The sequence below is a fragment of the Oncorhynchus tshawytscha genome, linkage group LG26, assembly GCF_018296145.1.
Source record: "Oncorhynchus tshawytscha isolate Ot180627B linkage group LG26, Otsh_v2.0, whole genome shotgun sequence".
In the NCBI taxonomy this organism is placed as follows: Eukaryota; Metazoa; Chordata; class Actinopteri; order Salmoniformes; family Salmonidae; genus Oncorhynchus; species Oncorhynchus tshawytscha.
Window position 1 is genome coordinate 28153809 of NC_056454.1, and position 20514 is coordinate 28174322.

The 20514-nt window shown below is 45.2% G+C and overlaps 1 protein-coding gene and 1 pseudogene across 2 annotated transcripts; both read left to right on the forward strand.

The window, feature by feature from the left end:
• Nucleotides 1-803: 803 nt before the first annotated feature.
• Nucleotides 804-15861, forward strand: LOC112225479 (kelch-like protein 9). Of its 2 annotated transcripts, none has more exons than XM_024389469.2 (9): nucleotides 804-1211; nucleotides 1982-2035; nucleotides 2236-2569; nucleotides 11886-12018; nucleotides 12325-12521; nucleotides 12679-13501; nucleotides 13608-13721; nucleotides 14776-14984; nucleotides 15216-15861. In XM_024389469.2, exons 1-9 carry the CDS (start codon nucleotides 1156-1158, stop codon nucleotides 15501-15503), a joined length of 2208 nt encoding a protein of 735 aa, XP_024245237.1. In that variant the 5' UTR covers nucleotides 804-1155; the 3' UTR covers nucleotides 15504-15861. The 2 variants fall into 2 exon arrangements, with proteins under 2 accessions (XP_024245237.1, XP_024245238.1); XM_024389470.2 differs by having other exon boundaries at nucleotides 1059-1211; nucleotides 1959-2035.
• Nucleotides 15862-17114: 1253 nt separating this feature from the next.
• On the forward strand, nucleotides 17115-20271 carry LOC112225038 (annotated as a pseudogene).
• Nucleotides 20272-20514: the final 243 nt, after the last annotated feature.

The window sequence follows — 20514 nt, forward strand, 5'->3', positions numbered from 1 at the left end:
TTGGCCTCATAGTGAAATCCCTGAGTAGTATCCTTCCTCTCCGGCAACTGCGTTCGGAAGGGCGCCTGTGTCTTTGTAGTGACTGGGTGTATTGATACACCATCCAAAGTGTAATTAATAACTTCACCATGCCTAATTTTTTTTATTTTTAAATTCTACAAATATGATTCCACTTTGATATTATGTGGTATTGTGTGCAGGCCAGTGACAAAAAAAATCAAATTAATCCATTTTAAATTCAGGCTGTAACACAACAAAATGTGGAAAATGTCAAGGGTTGTGAATACTTTCTGAACGCACTGTAAGTGAATTGTGAAGGTGAATTTGCTTTTAGATCAGTGGCCAACAGAGATCCATCAGTCAAAAAAGGTTGAGGGTGAAATGATTGATCCCTTCTGGTTTGATTGTAATAACTGTTCTGGCTGGTGAGGTGGAAGCGAGAGGAGTGTAGTTGGTTGATAGAGTGATGTAATAGGGCTGTTAGGCATTCCAGTTCCTAATCCTCTGAGAACAACAGCGTGATTTGATTCAGAACCCTGGAGACACAATGAGATGAGAACTACTGTAAAACCACTTTGAGAATAAAATATATTTTTTTAACTTTCTGCTTCCTGTCATTAATTTAGTTTTATTTGATGATGTATGTTATTTGTTTCCTCTGACAATTTAATTGACATTTCTTTAGATATGACATCATAGTAACATGAGATCATAATGGGATTCTAAAAAATAATTGTAAGAAACTGTAGTGCCACATTTGACACTTAGAGAAATATAGGAGACTCTAGGGACTGAAGGGATGAGCAAAAACCCACTAGGCACACGCTGGTTGAATCAGTTGTTTCCATGTCATTTCAATGAAATTGCCAACGAAGGACCAACGTGGTATAGATGTTTATTTGAAGTATGTGCCCAGTGGGAAGTCATTGTATGCTTCTGTCTTTACAACAAATAATGTGTAAAAATAAGAGTGGGGAGGGCTAGAACAAAAAGAGAACTGACACAGGAAGTGGCTGAGGTCTTGGTTAGCTGTGAGAAACTGACTGTGTTGCTGCTTACCCCATTCTATATAACGTTTCCACTCTGCATCCAGCTGCTGCAAGGAGACATTTAGTGATCTGTAAAGAATTGAATAGATTGCTGTATGTTGGTTATATGTCAGAAGAAGGCCTTTCGGTTAAGGAGAACCTGTTGAAAAGAATAGTTTCGAGGTAGGTTCCTTCCTTTCCTATCATTTATGTTAATGCGGGTGTAAAGTTTGTACACTTGATCTAGAGTACAGTCTTGCCCAGAAACTAACTGCCATGACCCAAAATAAAGAATAGAAATACAAATGATGAATACGAAGTGAAGCATAAGTTCAGTGTTCAGAGGCTACTGAGTTAGATCTTATAAACACTACTGTTATCCACTTGAAACATCAACCAATGTGGAAGTATTGAAGCAACACCACAGCACGATAAATCAAATAACATTTCATTGGTCGCGAACACGTGTTTTGATAATGTTATCACAGGTGGAGCGAAATGCTTATGTTTATAGCTCCAACAGTGCAGTATACTTAACAATAGAAAACAATACACACATCTCCCCAAAATGAAAGAAATGAAGAAATATGAGATGCTGCAAGATAATCAAGTTGAGGACAACAACATTAAAATAGAGAAGTTAATGAGTTAAGTTACAGGAGTTCAATGTATTAACATTTACAGCAAATACACATAGTATAGTAACAATGTTATCAGGAAAGCCCCAGATCTGCATATGTTCCCTGGGCCTGTTGATTAAGTGAGTCATACTGCCTACCAGACAACCTACATATAAAACAAAGACATCATACTCAACCGTTTCATTTCCCATTTTGTAGCTTGTTCAGAGTGAAGAGGCTCTGAAAAAGAAAACAGCAAATGATTTGGTACTGACAGACCAGACATCAATTTAATACTGCCCTGTTTTAGTGCTGTCTTGTGCATCTGTTTAGGAACCTTTCACAGAGGTGCAACAGGAAATCCAGCGACACACCAACTGATATGGGGTAGGCTGATCACATTTTTGGGGTCATTTTTAGGTCATTTAATAGTAGAGTATAGTGACTCAATTCTGTATATTTCATAACAATCAATATTAGAATGTACTTGCTTCAGTAAACTGCAATGTGAGCTGCCAAGCAGTGGACTAAACTACTACAGTAGCTGAAGATGGTACAGCAAGGACCCCTGTTATTTTGTGTTCCAGGGGCAGAGGTGAGGAGAAGGAGAGTGGGCCGGGAAGGCTTCACAGGAGACTGTCTCGTCTGGGGAGCAGAGGCTCTCTTAGAGAGCCACCCAGACTTCCACCCCAACCTGTCCAACCCCCAGCACCATCTCCTGCCTCAGCTCCGGCCCCAGCTCCGGCCCCAGTTGACAGACCCACTCCCCCAACACCAAACCCTCCAACCCCTCCAGACCCAGCACCTAAACCATTGGAGCTTCCCCCGAAACCCCCTGATATCAACCTGAAACCAAGCCTCCCTCCAAGGCCTCTAACCAGGATGTTCAGCAGCAATGAGCATGGCACCGCAGTCCTACAGGTACAACCCAACCACACCACTCATACACCAGCCAGAGTTATGAAAGGGTTATTGGGGTTATTACTGAGCTGAGAAAGTTGTCAAGATGTATTAGGATCCTAGGACGATTATTTTTGTAATCTATCTGAATGGTGTCCAACACATGCATATATCAATAGGATACATGGGGAGATAGTTATTCCGTTTTGTACCGGCAAAACTGTGATTATATGTAGAAGCCAGGCAGCATAGTTTAAATTAAGCCTTTAAAATCGATAGATCAAGAATATCCCTAAACAAACGGGAGAGAGTGAGCGGCCTGTAATACACAACAGCGAACCAATCTGTGAGTAAAGTGACACTGAGACTCGAATCCGACATGCTTTGGCTTTCCTTAGCGGAAAAGACAAAGAACAACTTGGAGATGCAAATTAGAGCAACAAACAGCTGAATGATACCCAGGAAAACATAGCTAAAATGCTCTCAATGCTCACCAAAAAAATGAAGTAGATTTGCTTGAAATTAAAGTAGATTCTATCGTGTCAGATATGCATATACAGGAGAAGCACGTGGACAAAGAAGACAACAAAATTGGCCTTCTGGAAACAAAGGTGTAAACTTTAGAAGATGAACTGGTTCAGCTAGAAAACAGATAGAGACAAAATAATATGATAATGTTGTCCCTACTGGAAGATGAGGAAAAAGGGGAACTTTCCAGCTACGTGATCAAGCTGATATTGGAGGAGCTTGGCGTGGATGAATCACCAGAGAATCTGGAGCGATGCCATCGGATCTGCATGAAGCAGAAGAACTCTAAATACCCTCGCATGGTAATCTTCAAGCTGTGGAACTATCATACCAAAGTCAACATTCTGCAGGCACAGGGAGGAAAGGAGATCAAGGTCCAGGGCCAGTCCATTCGATTCGCCCAGGACGTGTGTGCTAGGCTCAGGAAAAAACACAAGCAATTAATTCCAATCAGACAGTCACTGGAGGAAAAAGAAATCAAGTCTCAACTCCGATTACCGGCAGTACCGTGAACAGGCTGCAGGAAACATTTCCAGTTGATGAGAGAGAGACCAGTGCCCTGAGGAGAAGCAGAAGCGGAATAAACAGATAAGCACACTACAGTAGGCTACATACATTGATGCCCAAAACCAGCTTATCGTAAGTTGAGACAATATTCATTCCCCCTCCACCCAATACAATCTAGACTCTATTGTCCCCAAGTAATTGTTCTTCTCTAGGAAGTAACGATAGAATTAGCCAATGCCAATGAAATACATGAACACTGAAAAGACAATAAAAGTGTGAATACAGCATGTAAGTTAATAATTGTCAAGAATTGTTCTATGGATGTGTGTGTGTGAGTGTGTGTGTGTGTGCAAGAGGGTGTGAGTGGGTGTATGCGTGGGTATGTGTTTGTCAGTGGAGGCTGCAGAGGGGAGAACGGCTCATAATAACCGCTGAAATGGAGTAAATGGAATTGTATCAAAAACATATTTTTAATGTGTTTGATACCATTCCATTCATTCCATTCCATCCATTACACGCCATTCCAGGCATTATTATGAGCAGTCTTCCCCTCAGCAGCCTCAACTGGTGTCCCATATGAATGGGAGAGTGAAGGAGGGTGAATATGAATATGTGTAGGAAGGATGGGTGTGCGGAGGCATCGAATATATGTTGTGTGTGAATGAAGGAGAACGGATGAGTAAGCAGATGCATAGTAAAGAATTATAGTAAATAAATGTATAGAGGTGTGAATGTGTTTGAGAAGAAGGGTGGGGGGGAAGATGGAGGTTGGGATAAACTTAGCCTGGGTGGGTAAGGGAGGGCAAGGAGGGAAGTGGTGACAAGCTTCGCTTGGAGGGGAAAGGGGGTAAATATGTGAGGTGGGAATAAGCTTGACTTGGGTGGGATAAAGATCATTGGATTTGGATTGGGAGAAAGAGAAGAAAGGAATTATACTACAATGTCATTGTATTAGTTTTTTTATAACTTGCAAACCTGTTGTAAAATTAATTAGAGTTCTGGATAGATTAGGAAAGGATGTTGAATCATTATTATTCCTTGTTTGTAATTCCAACTAGGATTTAATGGTGGTTATTGGTGAGAATGGAGAGGGGCCATATCCAGTGGATTGGGTGACTGGGAGGGCATCAGATACTTCTCAGAGGTGTGTGTGGGATCTCCACTCATCCCATTTCAGTCTCTCGGAGGACCCACTCACCCTAAGTAGACCCCCACCAACCATTATAATTTAATTTATAACGTAATACAAACCAACCCCAGTACTTACAGTAAGTGGCAGTCTTTCTTCAAATGTACAATATATGTATCCACAGTTTTTGGGGGGTAACATTAGGAGAGGAGTCTGCGCAAAAAATATATACTTTGCTTTATGTTTTTTTTCTTTCTGCTCAGCCCGCATGCCCACACACTCTGTATATGTAATGTATACAATAACTATGTATTTATACTATGATCCTCCCATTCTATGGAATGCCCACCGCCCTCATATGTCATGTATGCTAAAATGTTTTAATTGGTTCTTAAATGATAGACAGAACAGATAAGGTTAACTTTGATTCTATACTAGTAAAGAGCCACATGTAATGCCCATGGCCTCAATGATGGGGAAAAAAGCATATGGTTCTCAAACACCATTTGTTGCGTCCGTTTGCTGTTTACTCTTGCATAAATAAAGTATGCGCCTGTTCGCAACTCTCTGCTCTCCTGCACCTGACTACCAGTACACACACCCGTGACAGAATACCACACCATCCATGGAGTCAGCGGGAGCATGTACCCCGGGTAGAGGAGTCGAGGAACGCGTCCGAGAACACTCGGCGATGCTGGAACATCTCGGCGCCACGATAAATCGCGTTGTCCAGACTATGGACCACTGGGAGAGACAGGGAGTCTCTCCAGCGCCTCGACCAGCACAACCAGGGGTATCTCTACCCATCCCTCCTGGATCCAATCCCAGCGGGATGAGTCTCTCCCTTCCCAGGGAGTATGATGGGACGGCAGCACGGTGCCAGGGGTTCCTATTACAGCTGGACCTATACCTGGCCACCGTTCACCCAGCTCCCTCGGGAAGGGAGAGGGTGTCCTCGTCTCATGAGAGCTCTGGAGTGGGGAAATGCCGTGTGGGGAGAAGGAGATTTGGCATTGGACCACTTCGAGGAGTTCACCCGCCATTTCCGGGCCGTCTTTGACCATCCGCCCGAAGGTAGAGTGGTGGGGGAGCGGCTCTTCCACCTGAGGCAGGGGACGAGGAGCGCCCAGGAGTTCGCCCTAGAATTCCAGACATTGGCCGCCAGAGCAGGATGGAATGACAGGGCCCTTATCGACCACTACCGATGCAGCCTGCGCAAGGCCGCCCAGCGGGAGCTGGCCTGCAGTGATGCCACCATCACCTTTGACCAACTGGTGGATCTGTCCATCCGGTTGGATAACCTGCTAGTCACCTGCGGACGTCTATAGAGGGCTCGGTCGATTCCATATTCCAGCACCCCCGCTCCGGTGCCCATGGAGCTGGGAGGGGCTGAGCTTAGGGAGGCTGGAGCCTTCACATGCACCAACTGTGGCCGCAGAGGGCACACTGCCGGTCGGTGCCGGGTTGGTCCCTCTGGGAGTCGAGGCAGCAGGCAGGGCTCTCTGGCATCACCCCAGGGGAGTAGGCACCACTCTCATCCAGAGCCCTCTGTTGACCACCTGTTTGTTCATGTTTGTTTTCCTGAGTTTTCCCCGCATTCCCAGCATAAAGCGCTCGTCGATTCAGGCACGGCTGGGAATTTTATTGACAGAGTGTTTGCCCTTACTTTAGGGATTCCCATTGTTCCTGTGGTTAGACCTTTCCCGGTACACGCTCTAGATATTCAACCATTAAAGTCCAGGTTAATTAGGGAAGCCACCATCTCCCTGGCCATGGTGACGCAGGGGAGTCACGAGGCGAGAATCAGTCTCTTCCTCATTGACTCTCCTGCGTTTCTCATGGTACTAGGCCTTCCCAGGTTGGCTCGTCATGACCCCACCATTTCATGGCAATAGAGGGCTCTAACGGGGTGGTCGAGAGGGTGCTCTGGGAGGTGTATAGAGGTTTCCGTTGGCGCTACCATGGTGGAAAGTCCAGACCAGGTCTCCACCGTCTCGCCTTCTCGCCTTCTCCAAACAGAAAGCGACTCAATTACCACCCCATCGATGGGGGGATTGTGCAATAAATCTCCTGGTAGACGCTGCACTTCCCAGGAGTCACATGTATCCCCTGTCGCAAGCGGAGACGGTGGCTATGGAGACATATGTCTCCGAATCCCTGCGTCAGGGGTACATTCGGTCCTCCACTTCACCCGTCTCCTCGAGTTTCTTTTTCGTGAAGAAGGAGGTGCATTGACTATCGAGGTCTCATTCAAAACACGTGGCGGTACAGTTACCCGCTACCTCTCATCGCCACGGCGATTGAGTCTCAGGAGCACTTACAACCTGGTGCGTATCCGGGAGGGGGACGAGTGGAAGACAGCGTTCAGTACCACCACAGGGCATTATGAGTACCTCGTCATGCCATACGGGTTAATGAATGCTCCATCAGTCTTCCAATCCTTTGCAGACAAGATTTTCAGGGACCTGCACGGGCAGGGTGTAGAGGTCTATATCGATGACATTCTGAGATACTCCGCTACACGTGCCGAGCATGTGTCCTTGGTGCGCAGGGTACTTGGGCGACTGTTGGAGCATGACCTGTAGTCAAGACTGAGAAATGCCTATTCTTCCAGCAGGCCGTCTCCTTCCTAGGGTATCGCATTTCCACATCAGGGGTGGAGATGGAGAGTGACCACGTTGCAGCCGTGCGTAATTGACCGACTCCCACCATGGAAAAAGGAGGTGCAGCGGTTTTTAGTGTTTGCCAATTACTACCGGAGATTTATCCGGGGTTTTGGCCAGGTGGCTGCTCCCATTACCTCACTGCTGAATGAGGGTCTTGTACGTTTGCAGTGGTCGGCTGAGGCGGAAATGGCTTTTGGGCACCTAAGGGCTCTGTTTACCTCGGCTCCCGTGCTGGCCCATCCGGATCCCTCTTTGGCGTTCATAGTGGAGGTGGACGCGTCCGAGGCTGGGATAGGAGCCTTGCTCTCTCAGCGCTCGGGCACGCCACCGAAGCTCCGATCCTGTGCCTTCTTCTCGAAGATGCTCAGCCCGGCGGAGTGAAACTATGATGTGGGGGACCGGGAGCTGTTGGCTGTGGTCAAGGCATTGAAGGCATGGAGACATTGGCTTGAGGGGGCTAAACACCCTTTTCTCATCTGGACTGACCACCGCAACCTGGTGTACATGCGGGCTGTGAGGAGACTGAATCCTTTTCAGGCAAGGTGGGCCATGTTTTTACTTGTTTTGTGTGTACCCTGTCCTACAGACCAGGTTCCCAAAATGTGAAGGCAGATGCACTGTCCCGGCTGTATGACACAGAGGAGCGGCTCACGGATCACACTCCCATACTCCCGGACTCCTGCCTGGTAGCGCCGGTCGTGTGGGAGCTGGACGCGGACATTGAGCAGGCGTTACGTACAGAGCCCTCTCCCCTCTAGTGTCCAGCTGGGCGTCTGTACATTCCGTCTGCTGTCCGCGACTGGCTGATCTACTGGGCCCACACGTCACCCTCCTCTGGTCATCCAGGTATCGGTCGGACGGTGCGCTGTCTTAGTGGGAAGTACTGGTGGCCCACTTTGGCTAAGGACGTGAGGGTTTATGTTTCCTCCTGCTCGGTGTGCGCCCAGTGCAAGGCTCCTAGGCACCTGCCCAGAGGTAAGTTACAACCCTTACCCGTCCGTTCCACAACGGCCGTGGTCACACCTGTTGGTAGATTTCCTGACCGATCTTCCTCCCTCACAGGGTAACACCGCGATCCTGGTCATTGTGGATCTAAATTTTCTAATCGCTTTTCCTGTCATCTCCTCCCTTTGCCCGGTCTCCCTACGGCCCTACCGACTGTGGAGGCCTTGTTTACACACGTCTTCCGCCACTACGGGGTGCCTGAGGATATAGTGTCTGATCAGGTCCCCAGTTCACGTCGAGGGTCTGGAAGGCGTTCATGGAATGTCTGGGGGTCTCGGTCAGCCTTACCTCAGGTTTTCACCCCGAGAGTAACGGGCAGGTGGAGAGAGCAAACCAGGATGTGGGTAGGTTTCTGAGGTCCTATTGCCAGGACCGGCTGGGGGAGTGGGCAGCATTCATGCCCTGGGCAGAGATGGCCCAGAACTCGCTCCGCCACTCCTCCACTAACCTCACCCCCTTCCAGTGTGTATTGGGGTATCAGCCGGTTCTGGCTCCTTGGCATCAGATTCAGACCGAGCCGCGCGTCAAGGGGGTGGGGTACTGTCACGACTTCCACCGAAGTCGGCTCCTCTCCTTGTTCGGGCAGCTGTCACTGGCCTGGTCGAAGTCACTGGCCTTCTAGCCTTCGCCGCTCCATTTTTTGTTTTTCCATTTGTTTTGTATGTTCCCCGCACACCTGGTTTACATTCCCTAATCACATTGTGTATATATGTTCCTCTGTTCCCCCCGTGTCCTTGTGTGGTATTGTTTTGTGTTACGTGTTTTATGTGACGCGCCAGGCTGGTTTTCCATGTTCCGTGTTTATTTCACGAAGTATGCTTATTTGGTAAACTATAGCTTTTGTGACTGTTTTCGCGCTTTGCACTTTTGCCATTTTGCTGGAGGTTTTGACGCAGTTGCGTCCGTTTGCTGTTTACTCCTGCATAAATAAAGTGTATGCCTGTTCACAACTCTCTGCACCTGACTTCGCTACCAGTACGCACACCCGTGACAGTCTGATTAGATAAGATAGGGATGTCCCCTCTCCCCCTCCTGTTTGACTGGCATTTGAACCGCTTGCAGAAAGAATTAGACAGGACCCAAACATAGGAAGTGTCAGTATTGGTAAATATAAATGAATATAAACTCATAAACTAATCTTATTTGCAGATGATCTCCTGATATACCTGACCAATATTGAAAACTCAATGCACCCTTTGCTGAAGATATTTACAGACGACTCAAAAATCTCAGGATATAAAATGAACGTGGATAAAACAAAATAATGGCAGTAGGAAAAAGAAAAAGAATAACTCACAATCTACAGATATTCTTTAAGTGGACCACAAAAAATATTAAATACTTAGGAAGCTTAATTAGTGACAACAAACATATAAAGATAACTTCATCCCATTACTCAACAATATGAAAGCAGATCGATTTAAATGGAACTGTCTGTTTAAATGGAACCCAGAAATCTTACAGGTAGAATAAACCTCTTTAGAATGGCATGGCTCCCAAAGTTTTTGTATTTATTCTCGGTAGTACCAATTACCCCACTGAAGATATTCTTTAAAAAAGTACACTCTGCCATAACAGACTTTATATGGGCAAATAAAATTCACAAAATAAAAAGTAAATCTTTCTCCTATCTATTTTCAAAGGATAAAGCTAAGAACATTAACACATTTGTAGTTATATAACATTATAACAATATGGAAGTGAATTAAAAGTATTCTACAGGAACAATATCACTTCCTAAAAACACAACCTTATGGAACAATCCTTGGATAGCTTTTCAGAATTCACCGATAAATTGATCCACCTGAAAAGGACTTGGTAATAGGAAATACATTTATTTTCATGACAGATTTAAAAAGTAGTTTCAAATAAAAGTTAAGAGTTAGAGGGAATATTAGTTGAGTCAGAAAAGAATGTCCACATGATAGGGAAGATATACAAAACCTTGCAGGGAGCTCATCCAACTACAATCTCTTAGGAAAAAAATATTATCTATTGGAACCAAGATTTAAGAAGAATGGATGTTGGCACAAGATGGAGGGAAAGTTGGAGCATAACTATCTAAATTACAGTTAACTAAAATGTACACTTAATCCAGTATAAACCGAATTCACAAATTCTAAATTGGCTGTCAGAAGTATAGCAATGTAAACTTACTTTTAATCTATCTGTTTGCATATTTCAAGACATGGCATATGAGGGTGTAGTGAGATACCCAATGGCCTGGACGATTCTCTTCTCATCACTCATCTAAAAACTTGGAAATCAATCAATCTGCTATCATTGACACAATGAAAAAATCTAACGATTTATTATTGAAATAGCATGGGCGACCGAGAAAAACTAATTGTTACAATTTAAGGCCAAGTGGCAAACAATAATTAAGGATGGGGATGGGGATGGGGGTGTGAGCATCCGGGTCAGGGCAGATAAGATGTAGTCATTGTTTGTGTGTGTCTATATGCTGTTGTACTTATGTATAATTTTGTATCTGGAGTGAAAAAGATATAGAGTACTAGTCAAAAGTTTGGACACGCCTACTCATTCAAGGGTTTTTCTTAAGTTTTTACTATTTTCTACATTAATAGAAAATAGAAAAATAGAATAATAGTGAAGACATCAACTCTATGAAATAACACATATGGAATCATGTAACCAAAAAAGTGTTAAACAAATCAAAATAGATTTTATATATGAGATTCTTCAAAGTAGCCACCCTTTGCCTTGATGACAGCTTTGCACACTCTTGGCATTCTCTCAACCAGCTACATGAGGTAGTCACATGGAATGCATTTCAATTAACAGGTGTGATTTGTTAAAAGGTCATTTGTGCAATTTCTTTCCTTCTTAATGCATTTGAGACAACCAGTTAGGGGTTGTAGGGGTGGTATACAGAAGATAGCCCTATTTGGTAAAATACCAAGTTCATATTATTGCAAGAACAGCTCAAATAAGCAAAGAGAAATGACAGTCCATCATTACTTTAAGACATGAAGATCAGTCAATTCGGAAAATTTCAAGAACTTTGAAGGTTTTTTCAAGTGCAGTCGCAAAAACTATCAAGCGCTATGACGAAACTGGCTCTCATGAGGACCGCCACAGAAAAGAAAGACGCAGAGTTACCTCTGCTGCAGAGGATAAATTCATTAGTTACCAGCCTCAGGAATTGCGGCCCAAATAAATGCTTCACAGAGTTCAAGTAACAGACACATCTCAACATCAACTGTTCAGAGGAGACTGCATGAATCAGGCCTTCATGGTCGAATTTCTGCAAAGAAACCACTACTAATGGACACCAGTGAGAAGAAGAGATTTGCTTGGGCCAAGAAACATGAGCAATGGACATTAGACCGGTGGAAATCTGTCCTTTGGTCTGATGAGTCCAAATGTGAGATTTTTGGTTCAAACCGCCATGTCTTCGTGAGACGCAGAGTAGGTGAACGGATGATCTTTGCATGTGTGGTGACCATAGATGTCAAATTAATGTTGTTCTTCCTTTCAGGGGTTTCAGTTGTTCAGAGGTGATGAGACTCTGTGTGATGTCATCCTAGTGCCTGGGGACAGCAGTGACACCTTCCCAGTACACAGAGTCCTTATGGCCTCCGCCTGCGACTACTTCAAAGCCATGTTCACAGGTTAGTGTGTGATAAATAACATTCAATGAGGTTTTTCAATATGTGCAATTTCAATATGCCACTAATTTTCAATGTGATTGTTTGACAATGTGTGATCGAGAACAGTCATCGAGTAAGTAAGTAAGTCATATTTTTTCACAGATGAGTCTTTTAGGGCTGAGCCTATGAAAAGTCTCTCTCTTACTGTATTTGCTCTCATCACGTCCCCTCAGACCATTTTCAAACTATGTTTGAAAATTCCTGCACTCTTACTGTAACAGCATTCACCCTCTATATCTCTCACTTTTCCTCTTTCCCTCTCTCTAGGGGGTATGAGAGAGCAGGAGATGAGGGAGATTAAGCTACATGGTGTGAGCAAGACGGGTCTGAAGAACATCATAGAGTTCATCTACACATCCCGGCTGAGTCTGAGTATGGCCAACCTGCAGGACACTCTGGAGGCTGCCAACTTTTTACAAGTCCTCCCCGTCCTCAGCTTCTGCAACGAGCTGCTCAGCACTGAGGTGAGTTGATCAGGTTACTTACTGGCACTGAAACAATGAACAGGTGGATGTGCTGGATGGGTGTATTGAAGAGATAGTGAAAAGCATGGCCAATGTAAAGACAGGAGACCTGTCACAAGTTCATCCAGTCGTGTCTGTTTTCCTGTGTGTGTGGTAGATCACTATTGATAACTGTGTGGAGGTGGAGCGCATTGCTGGGGACTTGCTCCTGGAGGACGTGCAGGCCCACATTGGGAAGTTTGTCTGTCAGAACCTGTCAGTGTTGCTGCAGTCTGGCCGCTACCTGCTGCTCTCCGAGCACAGCCTAGCCAACGCCCTGGCCAGCGATAGCCTCAAGGGCTTCTCTGAGATGGAGCTGTACCGCATCGCCCGCTCCTGGCTGGACCACGACCCTCCCACCCGCCGCACCGCCGCCTACTCCCTGATGCGCCACATCCGCTTCCCCCTCATGACCCCCACGGAGCTGCTCGAGATCTCCCAGGAGGACGAGGGGCACGACGACGGCAGGGCAGCCATGATGCGCTCGGACACGGCCTGCGTAAACCTCCTGCTAGAGGCCAGCAACTACCAGATGATGCCCTTCCTCCAACCTTCCTTACAGACAGAGCGCACGCGCATCCGGTCCGACGCCACACACCTGCTGGCGCTGGGTGGGGTGATGCGGCAACAGCTGGTGGTGAGCAGGGAGCTGAGGTTGTACGATGAGGAGAGCGGCCACTGGAGGGCGCTGAGGCCCATGGAGGTTCCATGCTACCAGCATGGCGTGGCTCTGCTCGGGGGCTTCCTCTACATCGTGGGTGGCCAGAGCACCTACGACACCAAGGGCAAGACGGCGGTGGACAGTGTCTACCGCTATGACCCGCGCTTCGACTGTTGGCTGCAGGTAGCCTCGCTCAATGAGAAGAGAACCTTCTTCCACCTGAGCGCCCTGAAGGGGAAGCTGTATGCTGTTGGGGGCAGGAATGCCTCAGGAGAGATCGGTAGGGCACTAGTGTACTGGAGATGTTTTTACTGCAATCTGTTACAGAGAAATAGTGATCTTTAAGGTGCATATCGAGTGAATTTACATTTGTTTTACTCTTTTAGACACAGTGGAGTGCTACAACCTCAGAAAGAACGAGTGGATGTTCGTGTCACCCATGATCGACCCCCACTACGGGCATGCTGGGACAGTCCATGGTGACCTGATGTATGTCTCAGGTAAGTTTCTCAGACCACTGAGAGTTAGAATACAAACTCACCAAACAGTTAAAACCTACAACGTGAAGGCTTGAATTGACTGTGATTGCTGTCCTGATGCAATCAGCTCAGTCAGACCGGATAGGTTTTCAGTTAATGTATTCAGGCAAACAAAGAATGTGTTGTTGACCTGCTTTAATCCACTCCCGTCGCTTAACAGCTTTGATAGACTTTAACATAACATAGTAGCTCTGAACCGTTACCATTCTCATCTTGGTCGATTTCTATGATGGTCTCCTAGCAACCTTGGAGTAGAAACCAATTTCTCATGTTGGGAACAGAAATTGTAGATATGGGATTGAGGGCCAGGAAACACAAAGACCTTTAGTTGAAATGGGTCAGAGAGTAGGTTAACCACAGCTCTCTGAAGAGCAATTGTGTCGATTTTATGCTCGCGGAGACAACCAGAAAACAGCTTATTCTGAACAGATGCTTTAAAAAGTCCATGCAGAAAATGTCTAATTTTTAATCTGCATTCATTTCAGCATCCAAGTGTTGCTACAAAGCAGTGGCTAAGTAGTTTGAGCCCAAGAGTGAGTGGGGATGGTATGGCAAAGAGTAGGTGGATTCCATCGGAGGCGTGGGGACATGTTGAGGATGGTGTAATGGAATAATGGTCACAGCTCTCTGCAGCTCACAGCACCAGACCACATCCTTCCTGTTCCTGTTTTTCACACTAGGGCCCTACTGCTTCTGCCCCACTCTATGCTGGTGGTTGATCATGTGGGTAGAAGAGCACCCGACCACTGCCTCACAGTTCAGCCCCCTACACCGTCACTCTTTCCTTCTCAACATCCATCCTTTACATATGCTACAGTACCAAAGTTACACTGCCCTCCCCTTGAACTCTCTCTGACTGTGGTGTGTTCCACGTCAGATGAAAATGTCATGGATGGATTGAAATGTTTGTCTTATTAAAACCATAGGATATTAGTTTCTACACATAAAACTGTATTTTAGTAAACATGTTTTCATGGTATCTAATAAAACCAATGTCAATCCACTGATCCAACAGGTGGCATCACACAGGACACATTCCAGAAGGAGCTGTCATGTTATGACCCTGAGACTGACACATGGAGTCACCGTGCCGACATGATGGAACTGCGTGGCCTCCACTGCATGTGCACGGTGGGCGACCGGCTCTACGTGATGGGAGGGAACCACTTCCGGGGCAGCAGCGACTACGATGACGTACTGGACTGTGAGTTCTACAGCCCTGAGGTAAGGCATGGCACAGGCCTTAGTTTTGGTCCCAACAATATGATAAGCAATTTGACCACTTTCTCGATACCTTACCCTTATCCTAACTGTTCTGACTTTGATGGTCACATGTCCGGAAGTTTTAGGAGCTTTCTAGGGAGAAATTATTAGGGGAGAAAAGCAGAATTCTATGAGGCAGCTAGCCAATCAGAGCTCCGATCTTATTATGATGTGTTTTATATCTTCCCCCAGGTGGACCAGTGGACGGTGGTGGCAGCCATGCCATGGGGCCAGAGTGATGTGGGGGTGGCCGTGTTCCAGGGCCAGATCTATGTAGTGGGGGGCTATTCCTGGAACAGCCGCTGCATGGTGGACATTGTGCAGCGCTATGACCCAGAGAAGGATGAGTGGGACCGGGTGTTCAATGTACTAGAACCACTGGGAGGGATCCGGGCCTGCACCATGACTGTGCACCTACCCGAGGGTGCCGTGGACAACGGACAGATGCATGAGTGCCCGCTGGACACTGCCAAGAACTGAGAGCTGAGAGCAAGGACATATGGCTTTAGCCTCTGTGTTTGTGATGCTGAAAAATTTGACCTTTTTGCAAGTTTGGACTGTGGGAGAAGTGGAACGAACGTCTGCAGTAGAATTTCTCTAATATATCCGTACATTTGGTTGACTGACTGTTCTTTTGTAATCTTTGTGTCTTTTGCGTTGGAATTATTTTCGTATCTGAATGACTTCTGCTTTGCTCTTTAATGTGAAACACCTCTCAAAAAGCTCCTTTTCATGGATAATGTGTTTTTTACTTTGACAATGTATTTTCAAACTATAAGTTATGGAGTATTTTGTATTGTATATGAATGACTAATGAAAATAAAATGCATACTATTAATTATCATATTTTTCAATACTAAACAGACACCACACAATCTAACAAGTCAACCCACTAACTAGTCTAGGATCTCCGCCCTTTTTGGTTACTGTTGCAACCTCGGACAACCTTTTCCTGGGAAGCCCAATTCCCCATTAAACCATGTGCAAAATCCCCTCACAATGATCTCAAACTGTGTTTCTAATACACACTGGAATTGAACTCAGACTACCCATTGCTAACCAGGAAACTCTTAGGCATGTTGTGGTGGACTGTCATTACAATTGCTTCATGGGAACATGGTACAATTATGTTTGTAATATAACTACCGATGTAGGATCTTAAATTAATCACTCTTTTATTGCTAATAATTTTACTGTACAGCAGCTAATGCAAACTTGTAGTGTGTTTGAGGTTTAAAAAGTATTTTAAAGTTTGTAATTTCCACTTTCAAATGACAGACTTGATTTGCCCGAACAAAAAATGTATCAACCCCTACAAAAAAATTCCATTAATTAGAATTCACATATTAATTCACATTTCCTGTTGCTGTAGCAAACTGGCTAAAATTAAGATCTTACACTGTATGGCTGAATGACTCTGAATTCACTGCCAGCAGGCAGTCAAAGCCATAACAGCTTTTGGAGCTAACTGGTGCTCTCAAATCGCATCCTGATGTCTAGAGCAGATGGGAGTTGTATTCATAACTTTGCTAACTTAGCTAGCTAACACATTCTGAGAAAACAAGGGCTGCAGTCCAAACAATTTTTTACCCTCTCGGCCCTCTTGCCTGTCACTTTCCCTAGTGTCAATCCCCATCGAAACCAGATGCAGTTCGACTACAATATTAAGTTGAGGTCCAATTCACAAAAGTTGCCCCCTCGATTTAGCTTGACGGAGCAAGTGAAGAACTTTGATAATTTTGGAGGTTGATATGACCCACAATTCAATGCAAACTGTAGTCACGTGTCAAACTCCGGTGGCCGCAAAGTGTAAAATTTAATCAACAGATCTGCATTTCCAGGATGTCAGTTAATATGATGATACTAGCTTGCTAAAATATATAGATGACATTGATTTTAGAGTTGGGAAATTGGCTTAGTCTCATCGTGAGGAGCCTATAATACATAACTAGCGTCATAAAAATATTTTGGGGAATTCTATTTTTGGGGGGAATAAATGACCAAACTATTAAACTAATTAGCCAGCTATGGTTGACTGTAGCTTGCTCGGTACATTAATACATTTAGATTGATTGTTTTTAAGCACCAAGGATGTCACCTCTCCGATCATCGCTTGGGCAAGGGACATTTAGTAAGGTACACTCGACTGTGACGATGTAAAAGGTCATTCAAGGGCTGAGGGTTTAGGGCCGAGGGCTGTCGACTTTGAGTTTGGACTGCAGCCAAGGTATATTAAATGGCTGGCTAGCTAGCTAGCATTAGCAACGTTTGGTGGCCAATGAGACTGAGAGCTAGCTAACCAGCTGAGCTGGCAAACGATGTAACAAAAGTATAACTTCATCAACAGGCTCTGTATTTCAGTCCTCACTGGCTTTCATGCGATTTAAACGTAAGCTTTTCCAAGGTTTCGGGACTTGACAACAGTTCCTATCCATTGGAGCGGTGTAATTGTTTGCCCAAAGTTCTGGGGCGGGGCTTAGTGAAGGGTCAGTTGAGTTGAAGTGATGCAGGCGGAATATGGAGGCTTTTGCATGTTTCAGCTCTAGCCTTGTCACAGTGACGTCATCCTTCATCCTCCAGAGAGAGCCGAGAGAGAGGCCCTGGCACCAGACCAAGGACAACTAACGTTTTTGACACGTTTACAGACACCTTAATGCATACTTTTAAATTATGCTATTTAAAAAAAAGTGTATATACACAGTGCCTTCGGAAAGTATTCAGACCCTTGACTTGTTCCACATTTTGCTACATTATAGCCTTATACTACAATGGATTAAATTGTTTATTTTTTTCTCATCAATCTACACACAATAGCCAATATTGACAATGCAAAAACAGGTTATATAAATATTTTCAAATATATACAAATAAAAAAAATGGGAAATATCACATTTACCTAAGTATTCAGACCCCCCGGATCTGTGCCTTGACACAATCCTGTCTCGTAGCTCTACGGACAATTGCTTCGACCTCATGGCTTGGTTTTTGCTCTGACACACACTGTCAGCTGTGGGACCTTATATAGACAGGTGTGTGCCTTTCCAAACATGTCCAATCAATTGAATTTACCACAGGTGGACTCCAATCAAGTTGTAGAAACATCCCAAGGATGATCAATGGAATCAGGATGCACCTGAGCTCAATTTCAAGTCTCATAGCAAACGGTTTGAATGTAAATAAGGTGTTTCTGTTTTTTATTTGTAATAAAATAGAATTTTATCCATTTTAGAAAAAGGCTGTAACGTAACAAAATGTGGAAAAAGTCAAGGGGTTTGTACATTTTCCGAAGGCACTGTATATATAAAAACATTTTCCTTTTAGTACTGTTACTGTCCACACTACAACAATCAAATACTTAAATACATGTAATTTTGTCCTTGAAACATTTAATTGAAGTTCCATTAATTCCTATGGAGGACTGTGCCTACTTGGGAGTGCAAAATATGTCTGGACAGTGGCTTCAAAGCCTCTCAATGGCAAATACATACTGTCAGCAATCCGGGGTTTATATAAGACATGTTCAGTGTGTAACCCTGGAATCTTAATATGTTCAAAACCCTACAAAACCAGCTGCAATCACATACATTTGGCAATTTCTGAGAGGATGAAACCACTTCAACATATGCTACACAGATATAGAATAAATTACACTGTTAGGGTGAATATACTGCAGATGCTTTATAGACCACGTTGATAATCAGTGGCCAAGCCTGTCAAAATAAACCCAGCCACTAAATCTGCAGCGTATTGACTCTACTCTGACGAGAATCAGTTCATCACTGTGTCAATGGGAGAGCAAAGCAAATCGTTAGTCATCTGGCAGATGTCGTCTTGACTTTCAAGTCCTTGCAAACTGTTTTCCTTGGCTGGTTTGGGGCCATCCTTGGCAGATACTGGTTGAATAAAATGTCCCTGCCCGCTCTCCCTCTTTTGAGTCTGCCTGCCTCTAGAACTTGCCTCACTTCTCGCCCCAGAGTGGCAGAGTTACCGTCACTTCCAGCACATTCCCTCAGGCTAGAAAAAGACGTTGTCGCAGAGGGGGATAATAGAGTGGGGCGATAGGTTTGGAGTGGGGACCAAGTCCGGAGCATTGGTCATGTCCGACCACAACTCATACAGTCTCTGGAAGGTAAATACTGTACCAGCTCTCCTTTTGTTCTCCGTTCCTACCATGGTTGGTGTAAATATTGATATTTTAACATTTTTATTTGGCTTGTTTCTTCTCTGATTCGTTTTTTCTTTTCTGTTTGTTGTTAGAGGTCAGAGGTGACATTGTGGTGAGTGTGTTTGAGGGGGACATCAGGGACAGTGAGCTGCTGAGGACAGCGTGTAAGGGAGCATCGGAGGTCTACCACACTGCGTCCCTCATAGATGTCATCGAGAAGGTGGACTAAAGCAAGATCCCCGGAGTCAACGTCAAAGGTATGGTCGAGTTTCACTGACGCATTGGGTTGGGATTGGCAGCAGTCCTGAGTGAAATGTCCGATACTTGCAAATACTTGAGCTGCACTTGAAAACTGAATTGACCCTGCTAATATACTCATTAATCTCATGTTCTTCCTCAGGAACCCAGCTCCTTCTGTAGACGTACGTCCAGGAAAGCATGGAGTCCTTCATCTACACCAGCAGCATTGAGGTGGCCGGCCCTAATGCCAATGGAGACCCCATCATCAACGGTGACGAGAACACACCCTACACGTGCTCCATAAAGTTCTCCTTACTGCAGGACCAAAAAGGAAGCTGAGCGGGTCACACTGCAAGCCCAGGGCGAGGGGCTCCACCTGCACCCTCAGACCAATGTACATCTACGGAGAGTGCTGACAATTTCTGCTGGGCCACATGAGCGACGGGATTCCGAACAGGGATGTATTGTACCGTACCTCCCACCCGGAGGCCCAGGTGAACCATGTGTATGCGGGGAACACAGCACTGGCCCACCTCCAGGCCGCCCGCGCCTGCCCTGCAAGACCCCCAGTGGAGAGGCCCCATCAGAGGGAACTTCTCCTACATCTCAGACGACACACCGCCCATCAGCTATTTTGACTTCAACCGTGTTGTGTTGTCGCCGTTGGGCTTCAGGTACCCGCCCATAAACCGGCAGCTCCTCAACATGCTGAACATGCCCTTTAGCTTCACCTATCGGACCTCTCAGAGGGACATGGGGTACGTCCCCCGGTATAGCTGGGAGGAGGTACGCAAGTGGACCATGGATTGGTTAGCATCCCAGTTACCCAAAGAAAGAAAGTGAATAAAGGCTAAATAACTGCCCAAGGCGCTGCCTGTAAGACTGTTCCTATAGCTGACCATCCCCTGGTCCATGTTTATAATCATTATCACAGTGGTCTGTAAATGTGTATATTAAAGTTGCGTGACAGATTACAGTTGCAGGTCCATCTCTAGGTTCACATGGCTAGTATAAAGTAAGTCATATCACATGACTAGTATAAAGGTAGAATTGGTAATCCAATGCTGAAATGTAGCTTATCACCAT